We start from the raw sequence: 25417 nt of genomic DNA, 5'->3' as shown, positions 1-25417 counted from the left end.
TTGAGTAATATCTCTACACTCAGCATGGGGCTCGAACTCACAACCCTGAGATCAAGAGTTGGATGCCCCACTGACTGAGCAAGCCAGTTTCCCGTTTTAATTATTAAATTTATAATGCCAAATATAAGGAAGCATTTAAGTATAATTTCATTGTAAGAAATAGGAATTTGTTTAACTCAAGCAGACTGTTTAATTAACAGATACTGAATCAACTCTTAATTTTTTTTCTTAATTAGATCTGATTGTTTATCCACATTACTAGGTATCTCCCCTAATTCTATGTTATTATTATTTTTTAAATACACTTTTAAACAGTATCATTTTTTGAAAGTTTATTTAAGTAATCTCTGCACCCAACTTTGGGCTTGAACTCATGTCTGTAATCGAGTCACGTGCTCTTCCAGTTGAGCCAGTCAACTGCCCCTTCTCTAATTTTAGATAAGTGTTTTAAAAAATATTTATTTTGGAATAATTTTAGATTTATAGAAAAGTTGCTGACATCGTATAGAGTGCCTATATATCCTTATCCCAATTTCCTCATTGTTACATCTCACATAATGCTAGTGCCTTAATCAGAACTGGAGATTAAAATTGGTACCTTGCTATTAACTAACTTCCAGACTTTATTTTGATTTTACTAGTTTTTCTCTACTGTCCTTTTTTTGTTCCATGATCCAACCCAGTTTACCACTCTGCGTTTAGATTAGTATGTTCATGTTAAGTGAGTTAATATTCCTGCAATCAGCTTGTTTATTTTCCAGTTCAGCATGGAAAATGTTATTGTTTTATTTTTGATACTGAACACTTGAAACTGATTTTTTAAAATAAATTACTTTATACTGCCATTAAACGTTACTTTCAAGATAGTCTTATGGGATGACTATATACTATCATTTTTGGAATTCTTTGGAGTTGTCCCCAGAGCCAGTTGCAACTGCTTATGAAAAGTCAGTCTTACTAATCTATAACAATTTTACAAGAAAACTGGTCTTGCGACGTGCCATGTAGAAATTGTCTTCTTTGACCCTTAAGTTTGGGATGCTTTATACCCTATTCTGTATTGGCATATTAAAGATGTCTCAATGGTAGCTGCTTATTAGCAAATGTTTTTTGAATGAATTAAAGGTACTATTAAAGAAATATAACTTTGTTATGCCAGTCCTTCTCAACATTTGACCATGGAAGCTTTTTCCCTGATGTGGTTATTTAAATCCAGATAAAACACACTTTGTAAGTCATACACCGGTTTTGGCCAAATACCTGTACTGGAAAGTTTGGTTCACTCATTTTATTTACAATATGTTTTACTTTTTTTTCTTTTAATTGGTCTTGAAAGACTAAATATTATTTACCATTGAGATTAAAAAGTATGTCACAGGCCCTTAAGGTAATTTTTATAAAGGAGTTTTGGGATGGTTCACTAATAGCAGTGTTATTGAAAAAAATATATTGCTTATTTAGGTCACTATTTAGAATGGGCTGGTCTTCCCTATAGCTTTGTGATTTTGAGCTGTGTGATCATAATTTCTGAATATTGTGAATGTCTCCATCACTTGAAAGAACACAGACAGTAGTAACAGAAAGACTGACTTCAGGTGAAGTTTGTACAATTTACCAGACTCGTGTTGCTATGGGAATGAGTGCATTTTTAGTAGATTCAGCATACTTTTTTTTTTTAAGAAAGAAAGTTAACTATTTGCTTTTAGAACTGTATTTGCCCTTTTTTTCTTTTTGATTCATTTGAGAAAAAAAGATTACTAATTGTTATACAACCTTGAAGAGGAGGTAGTCTTGGATTCTAGCACATTCAGATAAACTAATTTGTCTGTAGTTCTAGCTACTTGATTGTGTAAACATCTAGTAACATTTTTGTGAATTATTTTTAATACCAGACATTTATTATACTAAAAACTTTTTTGGAACTTAAAAACATATTAGTGGAAGTATTGGTGATGTTATGATAATTGAACCTTAGTTACTGAGAATCAGGTAACATTAGGGAATTAAAACTTTTCATCAACATTGTGAGCTATAATTTTCTTTTAATGTTATAGTTAGAGAATGCATGTAAAATAACCAGCAAATCAATCAAAGTTAACATTTTATTTTGGTGTTTTATCAATATTTTAATATAAGTACATTGCAAAATTTGAGAAGAGATACTAAAATCCTTCTTTTTAGAAGGGCATTAACTTTTGTGAGAATGAGGAAATTTTCTTTACTTTTTTTTAGGATTTTAAATTGAGTTACAATAAACTTTCCACTTAAAATGAACAGGTTGATGAATTTCAGTGGATTTATACATTCATGATTTAGGATATTCATCATCTCCCAAAGTATCTTTCTGTCCCCTTGCAGTCTAGCCTTCTGTTATCCAATGACCCAAGCAACCACTGACTTATTGGAAAATTATGGAAAATTATTTTTAAAGAAGAGCCTTTAATGAGTCAAATCTAGTCAATTTCTAGCTCTGTAGCTCACTGTGAAAGAGAAAGAGGTATGGCTATGGGCTATGGAGCCTTGGAACCTGGGATTGAATCTTGGCTGTTTTTTGGTTTTGGGGGAAGACATTTAAATTGTTTAAATGAATTTTGTTTTATAAAACAAATTATTTACATGTATTTTCTGTATAGAGCCTATTGGAAATAAATGGGTTAAATATAAGGAAAATGGTTAGCAGCGTATAACATATTATCAGTAAATTGTTGAATGTCTTTGGACTTCCCCTTCTTTCATCATTTTTTATAGGGGAAAGAATCAAGGACAATTTGAGGAAATTTTGGTAGATTTGGAGCCAATCTAAAAATCCTTGGAATTTTGGAACCCAAGATGTTCTCAGTGGATTCTAGCTGAGTATGATTAGATGATTTTGTTGATGCCTCCCCTTCCAGAATACATTGGTTCAGTTTTTTCTGAAACCAGTATTGAAAATAATTCACTTTTAATTAATCGAGGCTCTTTTAGGGCATTAGATGGCCTTTCTGAGCAGTACCTAGTATCAGTAGGCAACTAGCTTGACATCTGTATAAACCTCCATAACTCGCTAAAATAAATTTTAATTTCTGATATGTTGTTTTCTTGTCATTTATTTCATTTTATACTAAAAGGAGTCCCCCCCCCCACTAAAATGCGTGTATGTTCACGTCTCTGCCTGCATGTGTGTAGTTTTTTGAGTTTTGATTTGTTGGGTTTAATTGATAGTTTCTTTCCACTTTTCCCTCCTACCCCTACAAACAACCTTTTCTCTCTATATTACCTTTCTTTAAATAATTTAAACGCTCTGTAAATAAAACAAGGCTATTTTACAGTTTTAATAGGTGTGGGACAATAATTTAAAGAATTTGATTTTGGCTCTTTTATATGGGTTTATTGTAAAAGCAGTGTCATTCTTAATTTATGAAAAGATTATTGTTAAAAACATATGGTTTTTGTGGTTTAAGCCATGTCATTCTTTCAACTGTGTCAAATTAGTGGATTATATACATAGGTTCCTCCCCCCTCAAAATAATGAATTGAGTAAACATTTAATAAGATTTCTGGTAAAATGATATTCTACATGTGTGATAAAGAAACATTTAGTAAAGATTCGTTCTACATGTCCAAATGTTTATTCTAAAAACAGTGAGGATTTTTTAAAAACAATTCAGAAATACCTAAGTGTGTTCTTAGACTCAAAACTATTAAAATAATTTGGTTTTAGGTGATTATCAATTGATAGCTTTATTTCTTATGGTATTTTTTTTGTCTTTCTATAGGGCTGAAAGACACACAGAAGTCTTCATGGATATAGTTGATACATTTAATCATTTAATTCCTACTGAACACTTAGATGATGCCCTATTTCTAGGATCCAACCTGGAGAATGAAGTCTGTGAGGATTTTAGTACAAGTCAAAATGTCTTAGAGGACTCGCTGAAGAACATGCTCAGCGATAAGGATCCTATGCTAGGATCTGCAAGTAACCAGTTCTGTTTGCCTGTTTTGGATAGCAATGATCCCAATTTCCAGATGCCTTGTTCAACAGGTAATTCTTACTTTTTTTTTTTTCTTTTTTCTTTTTTTTTTTTTTTTAGTCTGCAATTTAAAATAAAAAATTTTCAGCAGCATCTTTTTTTTTTTCTTTTTCTCTTTTTTGGTGAGGGTAGTGGATTTAGGATTCTTTAATTTGAATTTAGAGCTTCTTTTCTAGACATCAGAATTAGACTTTAAATTTTCTTCCAAGGAATGTGGAATTATCTTTGAGGATATTATGGATGTAGATAGGATGACCAATGGCCATATAATTTATTATCCAAAGGGGGATACCTTTTGAGAATTACAGGGGTGATGTTAATAGTTACATCATGACAAAAAGTATAAATTGGGACTCTCCCTAGTATATAGGGATTTCCTAGCAAATTGGGACATTATATCACCCTAGGCATGCTGGAGTCAAGGGGGAACTGCTGAATTGACCTTTTTCAGTGCCCCTCCCAGCCCTTCAAATTTAATGTATTGTGTGCTTCCATTTCAGATATTTTTGTACATGTATCTTAAAACCAGAGAAGGAACTCTAGACCCGTGCTGTCCAACTTAGTAATCACTAGCCACATGTAACTATTAATCACTTGAGAGGAATCCAATCTTAATCGAGATGTACTGTAAAGTGTACATTTGATTTTAAAGACTTAGTATGAAAAAAGATACAAAACTTATTTTACCAGAGTTTTTTTAATGTTGATTACATTTAATATTTTAGATACCTTTGGTTAAGTAAAATATATGATTAAAATTAATTTCACCTTTTTAAAAAAGTGGCTACTTGAAAATTTAAAATTATGTATGTGGTTTGCATTATATTTCTATTGGATAACACTGCTCTAGATTCTGTAGTTGAAGTAACTGAAAGATTGAGGATAGTAACTTCCTGTAAGGCTAAACTAATTCTTAATAAGAAATTACTTCAGAGATCTATTAATATGTGGAAGAATATGTAGGTTTTTTTTACAACAAATTTTGGGGCAATTAGCTATTCCTTAAGCTAAAACTAAATAAGGGAAAATCAGCTTCAAATGGAGATAGGCTTCCCCTCACCGTTCCCTAGAGTAGTTCACAGGTTTATGTGGTGTTGATTGTCTTTCAATGACTCTAGACTTCTACACTACAGTTTTTCAGTATAGTTTTTGTTTTTTTTTTAAATATTTTCTCCCTAATATTTTAATATTTAAAGTTTGAATTAGGCTGGCCTGCTATTCATCCATAAATTTATCAGATTACTCTGCTTGAAGACCTCCACACTTTGACTACTAGGAGTCTTTTCATTTTGACTACTCTTTAATGCTGAGATCTTTTGAATTGCTTGCTAATGGTGTATCTCTGAATTATATACATTGTGTTGTGTTACTGCGTAGGTTTACATTGTTTTTGTTGTATTCTAAATGTTACAAAGCTTTTAAAATTTTGTTTTATGTATGCATTGTTCAAGTTTTTTACTTTGGTTCTGTGTCAGTACAGTATACCTAATTATCTTTATTGTCAAGTGCTTTTGACAGTTCTTGGTTGTATACACAGTTTCAGGGTTCAGTCCAAATTCAGGAAAAACATTTATTGAATACTTATGTGCTTGTTACTGGAAATATAGTTCCTCCTAAGGATGTTATGCTAGGTCTGAAATTGGCAAATGTGTCATCTTGTTAGACTTCTTTATTTATAAAATTTCAGCTCTTTAGTAATACTACTGGTATTCCTACTTGCTGTCCCCCTTTAAAAAAAATATTTCTGTTGATATGAAAAGTTTTATTGATGTAAAAAGTCTCTTCAGTTTGGTGAACATTACTTTTGTTATATGAAGACTTAGAACATCTTAATTGAATTAATTTCTTTGAGGTGTGATTAATTAATACTTTGTGATTCTATTATTTTTATTTAAGAACTTGTGTATTATTTTCTAACATTTTTTATTTTAAATTGCTACAATTTGTTTTGGTTCTGAAGCAGAATTGTTTGTATTAACATGTATGTAGTATATGTGTTTTTAAGATATGTAGGGAATTTGTGGAGGAAATTTTAAATAATAAAGCTCTTCTGTCTAGGATTCTTGAGATTTCTTTGCCACCAGGTAGGGCATTTATCTTGATTTCTTCAAAGTTCCCTTTGGCCTTTAGGATATTTGGTTGAGTAAAAGACCTGTATATTTTCTAATGAAAATATCTAATGATATTTTCTAATAGCATAATGGAAATCATTTCAATATGAAAAAATTGTTTTGACATAATTTTAGATTGAAGAGAAAGTTGGGAAGAAGAAATTTTAAACTATTTAGTGAAAACCTTGTATGGACAACTTTTGTAAGTTTTAGCTATTTACATACTACCTCAGCTTTTTGTTAAAAAGCAAAAAGGACATAGTTTTTACCCAGATGTTTCGTTTGTGAGTCCATAGGTTTTTACTAATTGTCTTGACTGACCTTTAGCAGGGAAATGATTCTGGCAGTATTCCTCATGTCAGTGAAAGCTATAGATCACGGTTATTTTGTAACCTTGGTTTACATAGTGCTAAAACTAGCAAACAAAGTAACTGCTATGTCTTGTTCTCTGCTATATGCTGAACCAAGTTGATTTGCTGCAGTTGTTAAAGACCAGTTTTTGTTGACATAGTTGAGTAGCTCGCATATATTTCAGTTGTCTCCAGAAATAGCTTTAAAATTTACTAAAATAGGAAAGAAACATGGAAGATTACTTTTAGGGCTCTGTTCAAGGCAAAAAAGTTAGGATGCTAATTGTTTGATTTTGTGAGATAACCAGTAGATTTCTCACACCCCCCCCCTTTTTTAATGCTTTTGACTCTAAAGTATTTCCTTATGTACTTATTGCCATATTTATATACGGTTTTTAGATTTACCTAGTAAACATTTTTTTTTTTTTAAACTCTGGTAAGAAAAATCATTAAGTATTGGGGAAATGTTTGGTCTTGATGATCAAGCCAGTTACTGGTATTCTTTAAAACTCCTGTTATCCTTAAAATTAAAATATTTACCCAAGTAATAGGTTCAAGATGCCAAATATATGATTTATATAAACATTTGAAGGATATATGTAAAATCATTGAAATGTTTTTTTGAAAAACTGGTGGTATAGAGTGTCATGAAGAAATATTTTATTATTTTACAAAGATGTTCCCCTTTTACGTGGGTGGCTAGGATTCATAAATGTGAAGCAAATCTTGTTTTTAACTATTTCTGTACATGGTATATTGAAAAGTTCAGTGGCTATAATTAGATTTATTTTCTTAGGACCAGGAAGACAGATACATTGTAGATATATGGGTATTCAGAGTAGCCTTTCATTCAAATAGCACTCATAGCTACTGCACCCTTCAGTAATATCAAGGTGTTCTTTCCAGGCTACATCATGGCTTACAAAATCTTCGTTCACTAAATTAGAAAAAAAGCCCCTCCTGTAGCATGGTGTTTGGAGACTAAACCACTCAAAAAGTCATTAAATTCTTACAAGTATCTTGCCTATTTGCGAACAGTTGATTCACATTGTGTACTTAAGTATTTTTTTCAACTGTAAAGGAAAATTTCTGCTAGCATGTATACGTGATAGTTGCTTTCCTGTCATGAATGACATTGATAATATATGACATCAAGCAGTTTTGTTTAATAAGAAAGTTAGCTTATACTGCTTTTGTGTCACCAAAGTGTTGTAATACTTGTTAAGACTGGTTTTATAAGCCTCTTAGCAGTAGTGTGATTTAGTCCTTTTCTTGGCACACACGTTTTAACTTGCCATCATAGCTCTGTAGTTGGGGCTTCTTCATCATTAGAGGCAGAATTCATCTGTGTAATATTAGAAAAATGGTGTTGTACTTGTCCTGAAAAAATTATTGGTGTCAAAGTGCATTACTGAGATTTGTTTAAAAGGTGTTTACAAGTTTTTATGGCTTCATGCTTCTCTTGGACAAATTTCCAATCAGTATGTTGAAGTAAACAGTGGACCTTTGGTCCAATAAAGTCCTGTTTTCAGATTTTAATTATTCTTGTCCATACTTTATATGTGGGGGTGACAAACTCTTTGTGCAAATTATTTAGACACGTGGATCCAAGCACACATATAAATTCCTTCCATATTGGCACTGGGGTTCTTTTTCACTGTTTTTGTTTATTATTGTGAATGGTAGGGTTTTTGTTTTTGTTTCTGTTTTTTTTTAACTTCTTGTGCCATTACAAGAAGTCATAATCAGTGAACCTCTTGTGTGGTTGATTTTCTTTTTGAGAATTGCCTTTGAACAAGAAAATACAAACTTACTACATGTAAGTGAAATAGTTATACAAATGAGATGTAATATGTTAAGACTAAGTGTATGCTGTTGATTGTTAGAGTAACTGATCAGCCTTGTAAGAAGATGCATAGCCTTTAAGAATAAAACTTAATTTCTTACAATTGATTATTAATATTAAATATCATTTTGAGTTCTACTTAGAAGGGTTTTGGTGAAAGTTGGTATGTTTAGAAGAGAACAAACAGGAAAGATAGGCAAAAGTTTGTAGAATTAGAGATGTAACTTAATGGAGGAGAGAAAATCCAGGAAGGTGGGAAGAGTAGGATACAGTAGCAGCCAGAGATCCTTGAATTTCATTTGTCACATTGGCGAGAGATTTTACCTTTTAATGGGTAATGGGAAAGAGCTAGATCCATTATGTAGAAGTTAGAGAGAGATACAGTGTGATTGGCTAAAAGGAAGAACTTAGGGTTCCCCCAAAATAGAGTAATAGTTTCCTGGGGATATGAGATTTACACTTTTTTTACAATTGATTTTTGCTTTGCTTAGCTTGATGTACTATAACGCCAAGTATGTTTTAATTTTACTTTGCATTGACTGAATATAAATTTTCTGTCTTTTTAATTTAAAATCTGAAATCATGGGATGCGTGGGTGATTCAGTTGGTTAAGCGTCTGCCTTTGGCTCTGGTCATGATCTCAGGGTCCTGGGTGGGCTCCCTGCTCAGCAGGGAGTCTGCTTCTGTCTCTCCCCCTGCCCCTCTGCCCCGTTTTTGCTCTCTCTCGCTCACTGTCAAATAAATAAAATTAAAAAAAAACCCCACAAAATCTGAAATCATGTCTTCATCGCTATATCCCTAATTAATGTCTTTTAGTTTCTTCTTTTATCTGTTACTTAAAATTTATTTCATTTTTATTTCTGTAGCCCATTGCTTATTTCACTTAAAAACAAAATACAAACCTTGGATCAGGACTAGAACAGTTTTTATTATTTGGATTGCTGACTGAATCTTTTTTTTAAAATTTAACTTGCATATCTATGCTGTTATAACAGGCTTCTTTATTCAGGGTCTTGGACATTTGGTTCTGTTGAAGCTACCATTTTTCTGAAGGTCTGCCTCACAGGGCCCTTTGTCACTGTCTTGTTCTCGTCTGGGTTTGTCATTCTCTAGGCCTGTTGAATATCTTTCATCCCTGAGCTTCACTGTGCTCCTGGAGTAGAGAGCTATTGTTTTCCTGTATTTCATTTTCTTTATCTGTGCCCTCTTAATGACATCCTTAGTAACTTTCTGGTAACATCATATTTCACTAACGGTTTGCTTTTATAGAGAAAACAAAGTTGAATATCACCATAAAGTTTTACGACATCGCTTCTTAGCCTTCTAGCATCTGGTATTGTGGATGGGTTGTCTGATTTCTTGGTGAGACTTCTGCTTTGTTAGGTGGCCATCCTGCACCTCTGCTTTAGGATCTTTTCTTTGTCTTTTGGTGTTTAGTATGTCATTTTGTGGGGTACTTGGTGGGCTTTTTCACTTTGAAGAGTGATGCCTTCATCTCTGTGAAATTTTCTTCTGTTTTTTCTGCAACTGCTAGTAGACAGATTTTGCCCTTTCTAGAGCCCATGGGTTGTTGTTTTGTTTTGTTTTTTAATCACTTGCATCTTTACCATCTTTTGTCTTTTTAAAGTTCACTGCCATATTTTCTGTCTCTTTGAAGATTTAATTTTGACAATTATATTACTGTTTCTGAGAACTCTTGTGTTTATTCGTACCATTTTTTAAAAGAATTTTATTTTTCACTTTTTATTTATTTTTTATTAAGTAAGCTCTATACCCAGTGTGGGCTTGAACTCAACCCTAAGATCAAGAGTTGCAGGCCGTATGTCCTGAGCCAGCCAGCAGCCCCTATTCATACCATTTTTAAAATAGTATTCTGTTGTTACAGGGATATAGTAAGAGTCTCTTTATAGTCTGAATTGGTTTCTGTATTTGTATATTTTTATCTTTCTCATTGTGTTGCAAGCTTTTCCCAAATGTCTATTTTTGGTTGTTTTTGATGTTTAAACTGGGAGAATTGGAAATTTATGTCGGGTTTGCTGTAGGATAAGTGAATATTAGCTAAACAGCCTGCAGTTATTTTGGGGAACCTCTGAATACCAGCATGGGAGGCGCTTTATCATTAGGTGTTAAGTTTTAGTCTCTGCAGCTTGTTCATTCAGTTTCAGTTTAGGATTAAGAAAAGGTTTTCTTGCTTGGAGTTCAGTGCTTGGCTGTAAAGTCAGGAGAAAAGACGAGGTTGACCACTCAGCATGTTAGTCCTTAAGTTAATTCTTTGTTTCTAGCCAAGTCACTACCAATGCCCTTTGCTGGGTAGGATTGTTCCTTCTTAAATTGCAGTTCCTTTTGGCTCTAGGCTGTAACTTTTTCATGCTGTTTCATTAATCTCTTCTGTTTAGTTTTCTTTTCATCTTTCAGAAGTGTGTTGCAATGTTTCATCTGTTTTTGGACTTCTGCTTATTCTTTATTATGAGCTTTTACCTGTTATTCCTTTATTCTCATTTTAATGGGATTTGGGGAGAAATGGGAGATAAAAGTTGGCCATATGGAGCCAGTGACTCTTTCAATTAAATCAGATAAAATTTCTGATACTCAGTCTTTTTAAGAATTTTGGAACCCTGTCCATTATTAACTTGCCTTTGTCAGTGTAGAATTTTATCCTGTTCTTTATTTCTTCTGTGGTCAGTTTGCCTTTGTTCCCTTCCTTTTAAGATTTCTTAACCTATTAGTAGTAATCTTAATTGCTTGTTTTTTGTTAATAATAAAGCTATTAACCAACTTCTCAGAGTTTGCAGGTATATAAGAGTTTTCCAAAGAAAGAGAAACCAGTTGGGTGTGTGTGTGTTATACAGGGAGAGAGATACTAAAATTAAGATGATTTTATTGTAAGAAATTGGTTTATGTGATTGTGGAGGCTAGGAAGCCTAAAATCTGCAGGGTAGGGTGGTAGGCTGGAGACCATGGGAAGAATCGATGTTGTATCTTGAGTCTGAAGACAAAATTCCCTCTTACTCGGGGGACCTTCATCTTTTTTCTCTGAAGGCCGTCAGTTGACTTGATGGGGCCCATCCATGTTATGGAGGACAGTCTGTTTTATTCAAAGTCTACTGGTGTAAATGCTAATCTCCTCAAAGATATAGTCACAGTAACATGTAGATAGGCATGTCAGTAAATAACTAAGTTCTGTGGCATAGTGAAGTTGACACATAATATTAACCATCAGAGCAAGGTACCAAACTCGCAGAACATGATAGATTATTCTTTGAGCTATTAGTGCTAGTTTATGTATGTTAGAAACAACTTTCAGTCTCACGTTTTTTGAGAAGGTGGTTTCATGGGGGAGTTTGCAGGCAGGGGTATCTTATAAAGTCCCCAGGTCTATTCTCTTGTAAGGGATTATATATAAAGAAAGTTGATAGAAAAGCTAGTATGTGTGGATGTTAATGTAACAAGTACTGTACAAAAGTGTTTGGCTGGCATTATCTCATTAACTCTTTACAAAAACCTTAAAGGCTGTAAATCACTATTATTAATCTCATAGGTAAATAAACTGAGATTTTGAAAGTTAAGTAAATTTCCAAGTTCACTAATAAGTAGGTCATAGTACTTAGACTTGAGAAGATTTTCAGTCTTTCTGCTTTCAAATACATGAGTGCTCTTAAGATCAAGACTCTAAACTGTATCCCAAATTTCATTCGGCTTCATAGTCAGCAAAAGTAGCACGAGGAGTGTTGTTTTTGTTTTTGTTTTTAAGTTCCATTTATTTATTTATTTATTTATTTATTTATTTATTTATTTATTTATTAAAAAGATTTTATTTATTTATTTGACAGAGAGAGACAGCCAGAGAGAGAGGGAACACAAGCAGGGGGAGTGGGAGAGGAAGAAGCAGGCTCCCAGCAGAGGAGCCTGATGTGGGGCTCGATCCCAGATCCCATAACTCCGGGATCACGCCCTGAGCCGAAGGCAGACGCTTAACGACTGAGCCACCCAGGCGCCCCTTAAGTTCCATTTTTAAAAGAACAAAGGAGATAGTTGTCTTCTTTTCCTTTAGAAGAATGTGTGGATTTGTAGGAGAGATTTATGAATGCCCGATATGACTCTTCACTATTAAAGACCAGATGTTTTAGAGAGAGATAGTCATTAGCCAGTGATTTAGTCAATCGTAAAGACTAGAAAGTTGCTGTAAGGATGTGCTTTTTACTCACTGTCAACAGGTAGAAGTGTACTACAAGCTATGTAAAATCTTCTTCAACAGGTAAAGTAATGATACAGGATGGTATTCAGTTAGATATAAGGAAAGAAATCTAGCCTCTTCTCATTTTACAGTTGAAGAAATTGAGACTTAAACATTAACTTGAAGAAATTTTTTTAAAAAGTGGGTCATTTTTGGCTTTATTCACTTATTGAGTGTGTATTTTGTATCAGGTAGTATGCCAGACAGTAGATGTACAATGCTGAGTAAAACAAAACTCAGTTTCTCTTTTAATGGAGCTTTAAGTTTAGTATAGAAGTAATTTTTCTGATGTTTTGAGGACGCTTAATAAGTCTAGTTAGTTATTTAACATGCACTTCCTGGGAGAGGTAGTCTACTGTGGGTCTTGTGTGTTCCTGAAGGTTCCTGCTGAGTGTGCCAAGAATGCAAGGTCTTAACCACTCTGAAACTGGGCTATTTTTTTGGGTTGTGTTTGAAGCAAGCAACCTTGAAGAATAAGATAACATTTATTCCTTCACCACCAACACCACCCCTGCTTACACCAGACAAATTGCAGGTTTGCTTATTGCTTACTATGAAAAGAATAGATTCCCCACGCTGTTCATCTCCTGTATCTCATCCCACTATGTAGGCCCACCTGTAGCCCCTGTGGAACTTGCGGTGGGGGAGGGGGCAAAGAGGACCAACAACATCGTGGTCATGCTGCTTGCTCTGCCATGATGTCAGAATTCTTTGTCTCTGATCAATAGTCTCATGCCTTTCGTCAACACCATGCATCAGTAACAGGCTAGTTTTTTAGTTTGCAAGTAGGGTAAAATCCCAGATCCTTCGTTGTTCTCAGCATTACTGTGTTGAAGTTCAGAAATGATAATATGAGGGCTTATTACCAAGCACTTTTATTATTAAAGATGACAGAATAATTTACTTCCGTGAAGGCAAGGATAGCTCTATATACAGTATGTTGTTCATGCAGGCATTAGAATAGTTTAGCACATAATAGGTGTTCAGTAAATTTTAACCGGGGCAGGGGAAGGGACAAGGGAGGGAAAAAAGTAGGGCCAGGTAGTAGGACCAGGAGTTAAGGCAGTAAATAAAATGTTTGCTGCACGTGGGGCACAACTTTGGCTCTTAGATTTTTAGCAGTCATTGTGGAAGAGGGAAGTATTCCAAGGTGAAAAATTAGTGTCCTTAAAGTAAAAACAAATCCAGTACCCAGGAAAAGGAAAACTGTTTCTGACACTAAAACTAGAAAGAAATTTGATCTAAAGTTTTGTGCTAATGTGTGATGCAATTAAAAAAAAAATCCTTAACAACATACTGTCAGTGAACATAGGGCTTTCTCTTGTAATGACACTCAACATGTGTCACAGTATGAGCGCTTTAACAAGAACTAATAGAAGGGCCTGACCCAATCCTGCGTTAGATTTTACACTATCTTTCCAAACAACTTTACTTGGATGTCATTTCTTACACCAGATTGTAAATGTATTCACATGAAGGTAAGTTATATAATGCTGTCTAAAAACTGGTGGGAATGCAGTTATCCTTTTTTTTTTTTTTTGGCCAGGTTAAATGCATAGACATAAGCTTTATAAAGAAACAGGGCTGTGTATGGGATTGTGTAAATTTAAAAGCTCTGATGGGGTATTTGAATAGGATGCTTCTCTCCCTCCCTAGCAGAGGAGGACAGAGCCATTATTTTCCTCAGAAAATGATTTTGGGATCCTCCGTAATGCATAAATGAACAGGAGAAGTCTCAGAATTTCAGACAGAAGTGAATATCATTTTGGCATAGATAATCTTTGTTTTATAGCCCTTGTTTTAAGTAGCAACTTGTTGAGTAAAATTAATAGATTCTACCCTTTTTAGTTCCAATCCATTATTCTTGCTGTTCTCTTCCAGTCATGGGAGGGTTGCATAATCCCTTGTGGTTATTTACACTATTATCACTGCCTAGATTCCTTTGGAGCCTTTAGCTTGTTCTTTCTACTTCTAACCCTTGTGCTTCTCTCCATATTTATTTGCCTTGGTTGGAGAATGTTTTGAAAAGATTTCTTAGCTGGAGCTACTAGTGTTGGTATTGTCCTCTGCCATCTCTTCTCTAAAATACTGCCTTTCTCTAATTTTGCTCTTCTTTTTTCATAGACTTTATTAAGTCTAAGTGCAATCTTGAATGGTAATTAGTTACAAAATGTATACTTATAATAAAAGAGGTAAATTGTCATGGAATGATTAACTAGAAGTTTATTTCCTAAAGCAGAGAAATATCCAAAATTATTCTGAGCATAATTGATCTTCCTTTTTTCCTGGTAAAGCTATTTCCAGTGATCAGAGTCTCATTTGAGGGTGAAAGCATTAGTTGGGTTGCACACCTTTAGTAGGTACCGGTCCAGGAATATAGTGTGAATAATACCCCCTTAAGTTGACTGGACAGCTGCCTGGGATAGTTTAAGGGAGTAAACATTGAATTTATATTTGGATATTTTTATTTAAAATGATGTCTGATAATTATTTAATTACATTGTGGTTATTTTAATAGTTTTTAATTTTCTTAAATAGGAAGAACATCATATCTGATAAATCTCATTAAAAAACCTACTAGTTTGAAAAACTAGTCTAAAACTAGACTTCTGTGATGATAAGACTACCATCACCTAGTGGTGGTGTACTCCAATAGCAAGAAAAGAGAAAAATACCTCCTGTATTTTGAGTCAGAAAGGCAGGGTATTTTTTTCTCCTCCCAGAGCTAAGTATAGTCTTAATTTTAAAAACTTTCATCACAGGAAATACTCTTGTTATTTAAAATATGTAAAATCTATAAAATATGGCTGACAGTATTTTTAAGAGAATAATGTCAGATATTAAAGATATCCTAATTATATTATAGTTAAAATGAAGAACATAAGCAGGAGTCCGTTCTGATGATGTATAAAGTTGAGTTTACTTTTCTCATTAATAGGGTTAGGAATGGTCAGATTTTCATACTAGCTTTCACATGCTTTTTTTTTTTTTTTTTTAAAGATTTTATTTTTATCTATTCGACAGAGATAGAGACAGCCAGTGAGAGAGGGAACACAAGCAGGGGGAGTGGGAGAGGAAGAAGCAGGCTCACAGCGGAAGAGCCTGATGTGGGGCTCGATCCCATAACGCCGGGATCACGCCCTGAGCCGAAGGCAGATGCTTAACCGCTGTGCCACCCAGGCGCCCCTCACATGTTTTTTAAATGCATACTGTGTTGAATTAGAGTAATAGAGTTAGCCTGACCTTGGTCCCTGGTTTTGTGGAGAAGTATGAAAGAGAAGTGTTGTTAAACCCCTTATCCTGGTGCATTTTGAAAATATGTGATATGCTTGTTTTTGACCATCTTATATTTTATTATCTGAATTCTCTCACTTTCCTATCACTTTCTTCCCAGCTGATTTCCTTTCAGCCTCATTCTTTGTGAGTTTTTCTCCAGAATTAACTGCTTACTCTATCTATTATCAAAATATACTTTTATATAGTGTCTGTGATCTCAGGTCACAATTTAAGCAAAGTAAACTTATTACATTAGTGTCTGGCTAATTTAAACATGATTGATAACTCTTTAACAGTTCTGGAACTATTTAGATTATTAAAAGAGGATGTTTTCTAATGCAAATGATTTTGCAATTATTGGATGTTTGTACATTCTAACATAGTGGGTAAAAAAGTTTTCTGTACTATATGTGGATGATGGGTAGTATTCTTTGGGCAGGAAAGCTGATATCCTAAGTTTAAAAGTTTAAACATTTTGCAGTTTAAAAGATGAGTTCTTAATTTGACAGTTGTTTAATGTGGTAGCAATTTGATCAAATATACTTATTTCTCATCATAGAATATTTGTTATATACTAGATGTAAAAACATTGATATTTAGCTTATTTATGAATTAACATGAGATGGTTTGTGAATAGCTTTTTAATCCTTAAAGTAGTGAATTCTTTGTAATTTAAAAATTTTGGTATAAAAAGAAAATCAAGGATCCTTGAGCAAATGCTTCTTGGCTTTGGTTTTGATCTTCTATTCCTTTGTCTGATTAATCCTAGAATTTTTATTCTTCCATTTTTTCCCATCGGTGACGAAAATGAATAATGAACTCTAATTTTGCTGTCTCTTGGGGATGTTGACCAAAAGGAATTCTGATAAAAGAGTGAGCTGTATGCATCTGCAGTTCTTACAGGATCTCAATGATGAGACAGTTTGGCTGATTTTTAGTGACCCTAGAGAGAGATAGCTTGTTTTAAGGCCTTATCCTGGCCTGCCTTCCCTGTCTTAGTGATTGTTGTACCTGCCAGCCAGAGAAATTAAATTTCATAATTCCTTGGCACTGGCAAATTCCTGTTATTAGAGAATTAGGAAAGCCAAATTACCTAGAATTACTTGAATCATAGACCTAGGCATCCTCAGCCTACAGGCTGATCCCAGAAATCCTTACCCTATTCCCGGCTCTGTTCTTTCCCTAGTCTATTGCTGTGATGGATTTGGTTCTCATGGGTTATGATTTACTGGGTCATCTTGATAAACATTTTTGGCTTTTTGGCCTAGCATTAAGTTCAGCTTGGGAGTGACAAAAAACTCCAAATAACAGTGGTATGAAGAAAAATGTATTTTGTTATATAGTAGCTCAGAAGAAGGTAACTGAGAGTTGGTGTGGAGCTTCACAGTGTAAGGGACCTAAGCTCCTTGTACTATCATGTATGATCCCTAATTTCAGGTTCACCTCATAGTTTGAGATGGCTTCTCCAGCTATGAAGCTGGGTTCTAGTCAGTAAAAGAGAAAAGGGGAAAGGTATGCCACCCCTTCCATTATGATTGTATCCTGAAAGTTGCATGTACCATTTCTCCTTTCATTCCAATGGCCATAACTTAGTGGCCATATCTAGCAGTAAGGTAGATTGAAAAGTGTAGTCTTTATTTTGGGTGACCATATATACTCAGCTAAAAAACAGAAATTCTGCATGATGAACGGTGGGTGAACAGATAAACTGGGCAATAGTTGGTCAGCCCTTGCAAACAGATTCTGTAGTTCACTCTGTGGAGAGGCTAAGATAAGGATCTTTTTCTTGGTAAGCTGACTTCAGTCTACAGGTTATCCTGGGAGGTTTGAATACTTGGCTCGTTTTCAGAGTTGATTCGGCTTCACTCACCAAAGACTTTCCAATGCTGCATATCTATTTTTTTTACCCCCAACTAATGGAACTTGGGTCTTAATTCATAAAATTCCAGGTCTCTGTTCATAGATCATGATTGTCTGCTCATTTCAAAAATTTTAAGGGAGATTGAATTATTATATTGTTTCACCCTGAAGGGGTCGGTGTCAGAATTGCTACTTGTATATCTGAGGCTTTATTTCATTAAGATAATGGTGTCCAAACTTTTTTGACTATACATGTTTATTAGACATTTCGGAGTGTTCATCAATATTTCTATGTGTATTCATATACTTGTCCTACTGTACTAATATGTTAATGTCTATTGTATAACATATATAACAGATATTTTTTATAAAGATATTTTAAAATAAGCTATAGATAACATAAATGATATTTACACTTTAAAATTATCAATTGTACAAGAACTTTTTTGGAGTGCAGTTGTATTAATTATACTTAATTATTTTTGAAAATTACATCTTGTCATTATGATACAATGTTTTATACATTTATACATGGTTCCAGGTTGAGTTTATTTTGATGCTTGATTTTAATGGCTCTCATGGACGAAAGCCATAACTCAAGAAAGATACATGTATTTAAATGGAAGAAATTCACCATAGGCTCTACATAACAGATTGTAATCCTAGGTTTTGCTCCTATCTGTCAGGTATACAAAGGCTTTTGCAGCTAAACTGAAACATTTCTGCCAACTTCAGTGTGTCTGTTATTCTTTTAAACCAATAGGAAGTTTTTACCTTTTGAAGTATTTATCATTTGAGCTCAGAACTCACTAAACCTTTTTACTTGGAAAAATTTTAAAGTGTGCAGAATAGAGGGGTGCCTGGGTGGCTCAGTCCATTAAGTGTCCAACTCTTGGTTTCTGCTCACGTCATGATCTCAGGGTCCTGAGATGAGGCTCTGTGCTTGGCACAGAGTTGGCTTGAGATTCTTTCACCCTCTCTCCCTCCCCTTCTACTCCTCCTTCTGTCTGCGCTCCCTTTCCCTCTCTCAAATAAATAAATAAATAAAATCTAAAGTGTTCAGGTAAGAGTTTTTTGTAGGTGCCAAATTTCATTTTTAGTTACAAATCATGTAATAATGGAAGCATTTCTAAACATCAGGTTTCTTAGCCCAAGTGTTTTTTTTTTTTTTTTTTTAATCCTTGTATAGTTAACACACAGTGTTATGTTAGTTTCAGGTGTTCAATGTAGTGATTCAGTAATTCCATATATCACCCACTGCTCATCATGACAAGTGCACTCCTTAATCACCATCACCTCTTTCACCCATTTCCCCTGCCCACCTCCCCTCTGGTAACCATCAGGCTGTTCTCTATAGTTAAGAGTCTGTTAGCCCGTTTCTTTTTGAAAAACAATTAATTTACTCATTACTATAAATGTCACTTATCTAAAAAGGACAAATTAAAGGTGCTAATTTTTTCATACGACCTATCCTTTACAATTGCATATAATTAAAAAGTATAACTCACCCTTAAGTATGACGCTTCTTAGGCACTTTGCTGTGAATTAATGGAGAATCTCTTCTGTAGTATAAAGATTTTAATAGTCCTTTCCCATCTTACAAAACTTACTGTAAACCGTCCACCCTTTATAAAAATTTTTTTTTTAACATAAAAAGAACTTTGTTAATGACCTCCTGTAACTGCTAAATGTTGAAGGCAAACAAGTGGTTTAAGGGTGCCAACTCCACCACTTTATGGAGTTCTTACTCTTCTCTCAGGGTATCTCTCTTTAGATAAGTTGTAACTGACAATTCAGTAAGGACACTAGTGTCCGCTTGATTAAATATCAGTGAAATTTATTTTTTTTTAGTTTTTAGGTAATAATATACATAATAATAGTTCATTCCTGGACAGAGATTGTGTGTACACGCCTTTATATCTGTATACCTCTTTAAGAGACCATTTGTTTAGTATATACTTGAAGTCTAATGGAAGTTGTTATAAGGATATCTATTGAAATTATATTTTATTTAGAGGCAATACCTTTTTAATGTATGCTGACCATTTTTTCATATTTTTTTTAAAGAGTTTTTGATAAATACCTGACAAACTTTGACTTTAGAGCTTCATAAAATGTAAATATATGTAGCTCATTCTGGGTACTTACATCATCCTTGACTTCATCTTAGTTTCTTACTCATATTTTTCTTTTGTTTAGGTTTTTTCCCCCCACTTTTTAAATGTTTGCTTGTTTATAAGGCCACTTTAAATCTGTTTTGGAACAAAGTGGGTTATAAATCAAATATATGCAGTTCAGATTCCTGATTAAGGATATATTTTATTTTGAGCTTCTCTCTCTTTTTTTTTTAAAGGTTTTATTTTTAAGTAATCTCTATACCTAATTTGGGGCTCAAACATAGAACCTCCAGAACAAGAGTCGCATGCTCTGCCTACCAGCTGAGCCAGCCAGGTGCCCCAAGCTTTTCTTTTTTACCAAAAATTAAACTCTGTATTTTGAAAAGTTAAAACATACTGAAACAGGAAGCATAGTACAATATACACACATGCACCATCACCAAGATTCAGCTATTAATGTTTTGCTGTATTGGCTGCATCCTTTTATCTAATGTACCAGGTCATCCACACACTCCTTCATCTAATCAGTTTGTAACCTCGTCATGCATCTACAAAAAAAGGATTTCTACATGACAATGTCATAAGCACACCTGAAAAATAGATAGTTCCCTGAAATCTAAATCCTGTCCATGTTCAAGTTGGCCATTTGTCCACAAAATACCATTTTCATTTGGTTTGTTCAAGATATAATCAAGGGATTTAAGTGTTGTAATTTAATCGTTTCTGAAGCCTCCCACATTCTTTTCCAGTGATACTGACTTTTTGAAGAAATAAGACCAAATATTTCTTAGGAATGTCCTAGGTTTGGGATTTTTAATATTATTTCTTTTCTGATGTTAGTTAGCCTTTTCTATTCCTTTTATTTCCTACAAACTGGAAGTTAGATTTAAAAACTTGATTAGATTCAGGTTAAACATTTTGACAAGATTCCTTCATAGGTGAAACTGTGTAGTTAATATTATATCACTTCAAGAAGTCTTACAATGTTTCATTTTGATGTTAAATTCAATTACTGGGTTTGGCAGTAGCGAAAACTGTGCTTCCTAAATACTTGAGATGGCAGGTAATCTGTAGGGATAGAACTTTGGCAACATTAAAATATTAGTTCTTCATTAGCCTTTCCTCTAATGGTTTTATGCATCCATTGATGATACTTGGTAGAATCATTTTTTTGGCTCTTTCCTTTTAGGTTGTCGTAATGGGTGCACAGATTTAAAAAATATGTTAATAATGCTATACTTTTTTTTTTTTAAGATTTTATTTATTTGACAGAGAGAGAGTGCGCATGCACACTCAGGCAGAGGGAGAGGGAGAAGCAGACTCCTGGCTGAGCAGGGAGCCCGACATAGGACTCAGTTCGAGGACCCTGGGATCATGACCTGAGCCAAAGGCAGACACTCATCAGACTGAGCCACCCAGGGGCCCCTACACTTTTTTTTTCCTTTTTTTTTTGATGCTCAAATTGTCCTTTTTGTTTTATATGCTCAAATTGCCCCAGATGTAATCAGTGAGTTGGAATACTTTTAAATATGTGTATTGATACCTAGTTGTATACATTTTTGTAGGGAAAATTTACATACTTTGGCTTTGTTACAGAGGTAGAGTGCTTCTTAAAGTACTTAACTGATTTCCTTTTTTCATTCTGAGATTAAATATGATTTAAATTTTGGCCTTAGAACCATATTTTCCTGTTTTACTTGTGTAACTACTGTCAGTTTCTTGTTGAAAGATTTCCTGGTAAGCAGCTTTACAAAAGTACATCTAATGTGTAAAACGAAGTCATCTTGGTAGCTGATCTGTTGATACGGTTTGGTAGAAAAATTTTCCTAGGTTTAAGGTTTAACATTGATAGAAGTGCTTTAAATCAAATTTGATACACTTTGGTCACAGGAGAATTGTCAAATAAATGACTAATGGACAAACAGTATTGGCTTTTTTAAAACATATTTTTAAAAGATTTTATTCATTTATTTGAGAGAGGGCATGACTGGGGGGAGGGTTTGAGGGAGAGGGAGAAGCAGACCTCCAGCTGAGCAGGGAGCTGGACACAGGGCTTGATCCCAAGACTTCAGGATCATGACCTGAGCTGAAGGCAGATGCTTACCGACTGAGCCACTCAGGCGCCTGCAATATTGGCTTTAACAGAGAAACACTGATGTGATGTTTTAGGAAAGTTAATTATCCCATATAAGATAGTCCCCAAGAAAGAGGTAGTTTTAAAATGATTTTTTTTAAAAACTATTTTGGGTTGGTCATATTCTAAAATGTTACATAACTTTTTTTTTTAAATGAATATAGTGAACATGAATTTAGTAACTGTTGATTGAATTATCTTAGGAAATAAATTATTGCATCATTCAGTATTAGTGATATCCTTAGGTACTGTTTTAGTAGGTAGGGCTTTTGGTCCCTACATTAATTGGACCTGAGACAGATATACTTGGAAAAAAAATTTTTTTTAATGATTTACTTTTCCTTTTTAAATAATAATGTCTTTGGAATTATTAGTGTATCTTTCTCAAACATTGAGTATATTTTGTTAAATCCCAGGGAAATGAGATTATTAAAAATACATGAAATAAAAGTAAGGGGGTGCATGCTTATAAATAAAGGTGTGTGTGTGTGTGTGTGTAACATGGACAAAAATAAACTTTATTAAAGTAGTTTTACACTGAGGCCTGTTATTACTTTTCCTTAGGAAGGGCTCTAGAATTAGAATTTTAACTGAAATGAACATAAGGACTCACCCAATCCAGTTTGTTTGTAAGAGCCTAGAGAGGTTTACTGAAATGACAGAAGGTGTGTACTGACTTGTGAACCTACATTATGAAATGGAATGAAATATGTTTTACTATATACACAGTTGATTCAAGGCTAAATACATAAAGTATTAATTCATGTTTTGCTCATTAAATCAAGACCTTTACCTAGGTATATTTAAATTTATCAGGTATTTTTATGTTCTTTTCTTGTGTTTTCCAAGTTGTAATAATTCTCTTATGTGTTCAAAATTTATTGCAAATTTGACAGGTTTTTTTAAGTTATATCTTTTTAAAAAAATTTCAGTGTAATTGAGTTATAATTGGCATTTAAAATTGTAAGATATTTAGAGTGTATATCATGGTGATTTGATAATACGTATACTTTGTGAAAGGATTCCCCCATCTAGTTAGTTAATACATCATCACCTGATACATTCATGTTCATATATTTTTTTTGATAACATCTCACTTCTCTTATTAAGTTTCAGTTATGCAATAAAGTGGTATCAGTTATAGACATCATGTTTTACATTAGATCCTCAGATCATATTCATTTTATAGCTGGAAGTTTGTACCCTTTACCAACCTCAACCTCTCCTTATTTCCTCCACCCCCTGGCATCCACATTTTTACACTCTGTTTCTGTAAGTGACTTTTTTTTTGATTCCACATGTAAGTGATACCATGTAGTATTTGTCTTTCTTTGTCTTTCTCTTGACTTACTTCACTTAGCATAGTGAAGCAAGGACCTTGGGTTCATCTGTGTAATCCCAAATAGCAGGATCTCCTTTTCTCGTGGCTGGATAATATTTCATTGTGTGTGTATCTATCTATCTGTCTACCTACCTACCTACCTATCAAAATATATCCATCTATATACCTACCTACCTACCACACTATCTAGATAGACAGATAGATAGACACACACACATGCACACGTGCACACGCACATCTTTATTCACTCATTGGTGGACACTTCAGTTTCTGTATCTTGGCTATTGAGAATAATGGTGGAAACATGGGAGTGCAGATATCTCTTTGATACCTTGTTTTTGTTTGGTTTGGATATGTACCCAGAAGTAGGATTGCTGAATCATATGGTAGTTCTTTTTAGTATTTTGAGGAACTTCTGTACTGTTTTCCATAGTGCCTATACCAGTTTACGTTCACACCAGCAGTGAACAAGTGTTCCCTTTTCTCCACATCCTCACTAACGCTTGTTATTTTTTGTCTTTTTGAAGATAGGCATTCTCACAGGTATGAGGTGGTATTTCATCGTGGTTTGATTTGCATTTCCCTGATGAGTAGGGGTGTTGAACACCTTTTCATATACTTGTCTATTTATTTGTATGTCTTCTTTGGAAAAATGTCTGTTCAGTTCCTGTGCCTATTATTTCATTGGATTGTTTGTTTTTGCTATTGTGTGAGTTCTTTATATACTTTGGATATTAATCCCTTAAAGATACATGGTATGCAGATATTTTCTCCCATTCTGTAGGTTGCTGTTTCATTTTGTTGATGGTTTTCTTTGCTGTGCAGAAACTTTTTAGTGTGATGTAGTTCCCCTTATTTATTTTTGCTTTTGTCGCCCTTGTGTTTGGTGTCAGATTCAAAAAAGTATTCCCAAGGCTTATATGAGGAACCTACCCTCTCTTTTCTTCCAGGAGCTTTATGATTTCATGTCTTATGCTCCTGTCTTTAATTCATTTTGAGTTGATTTTTGTGTATCGTGTGAGATAGAAGTCCACTTTCATTCTTTTGCATGTGGCTATCCAATTTTCCCAGCACTGTCTATTGAAGAGAATATCCTTTCTCCATTGTATATATTCTTGGCTCTGTTGTCATAAATTAATTGACTATATACGCATGGGTTTATTTCTGGGCTCTCTATTCTGTTTCACTAATCTGTGTGTAGTTTTGTGCAAGTCCATATTGTTTTGATTGCTATAGCTTTGTAATGTAGCTTGAAATCAGGGAGTGTCATACCTCTAGCTTTGTTCTTCTTTCTCAAGATGGTGTTGGTTATTTGGGGTCTTTTGTGGTTCAATAGGAGTTTTAGGATTGTTTGTTCTATTTCTGTGAAAAATGCCACTGGAATTTTGATAGGGATTGCATTGAATCTTCAGATTGCTTTGGGTAGTTTGGGAATTTTAACATTAATTCTTTATTTTTTGTTTTATTTTTTTAAGTAGTCTCCATGCCCAGCATGGAGTGCAGCACCGGGCTTGAACTCATGACCCTGAGATCAAGAGTCTGATGCTTGACTGACTGAGCCACCCAGGCACCCCTAACATTAATTCTAATCTGTGATGGAACATCTGTCCTTTTATTTGTGTCTTCTTCTTTTTTTCTAACAGTGTCTTATAGTTTTTAGTGTATAGATCTTTTACCTCCTTTGTTAAACTTATTCCTAAGTATTGTATTCTTTTTGAAGCAGTTGTAAATGGAAGGTTATGTCTTTAATCTCTATGTAATATACTTGGCCAAATTTTTTTAGAGACTTTATCAGTTCTACTCTTCAGAGGATTTAGTTCTTATGCATTTATCCTGAAAAAAAAGCTACTAATTATATTTCTTTGAGTAAGTAGGTTTTTGTTGTTGTTTGGTTGTTCCATGGTGGGATATTTCTGATCTTTGTTTTCTAAACTGTTAGCATTCGTACTCTCTGAGTCTTCCGAGGGGTCAAAGTGCAAGGGGTCAGTCAATACTACTGTGATGAAGTAGAGGTGTTTTATTCCATTTCTTTGCTTGCTAAGGGTAATTTCCTGATTAGAGTCTAGTTTAAGGTAGAGGTTCTAATCTCTTGAGATGGAAACTTGGGAACAATGACATTTTTGTATACTTTCAT

General features: G+C 34.0%; 1 protein-coding gene across 8 annotated transcripts in view; it reads left to right on the top strand.

Annotated features, from left to right (window-relative positions):
* Positions 1 to 25417, top strand: part of PHF3 (PHD finger protein 3) — an 84050-nt gene that overhangs the window by 6545 nt on the left and 52088 nt on the right. For 3 of the 8 annotated variants that reach the window (XM_045803181.2, XM_045803170.2, XM_045803188.2), the window contains one exon: positions 3756 to 4024. The exons of 2 other annotated variants lie outside the window; for them this stretch is intronic. In XM_045803181.2, the coding sequence (XP_045659137.2) occupies positions 3781 to 4024 (244 nt within the window). In that variant the 5' untranslated portion in view covers positions 3756 to 3780. Of the gene's footprint in view, positions 1 to 3714; positions 4025 to 25417 lie in introns of those variants that run through there. 3 more of the 8 variants (XM_087856974.1, XM_087856976.1, XM_087856975.1) reach the window with 3 other exon arrangements.

This window comes from Ursus americanus, chromosome 29 (assembly GCF_024610735.1).
Source record: "Ursus americanus isolate L20-20 chromosome 29, mUrsAme1.1.p, whole genome shotgun sequence".
Taxonomy (NCBI): domain Eukaryota; kingdom Metazoa; phylum Chordata; class Mammalia; order Carnivora; family Ursidae; genus Ursus; species Ursus americanus.
Note: the sequence above shows the minus strand (reverse complement) of the source record. Positions and strands in the feature narration are given on the sequence as shown.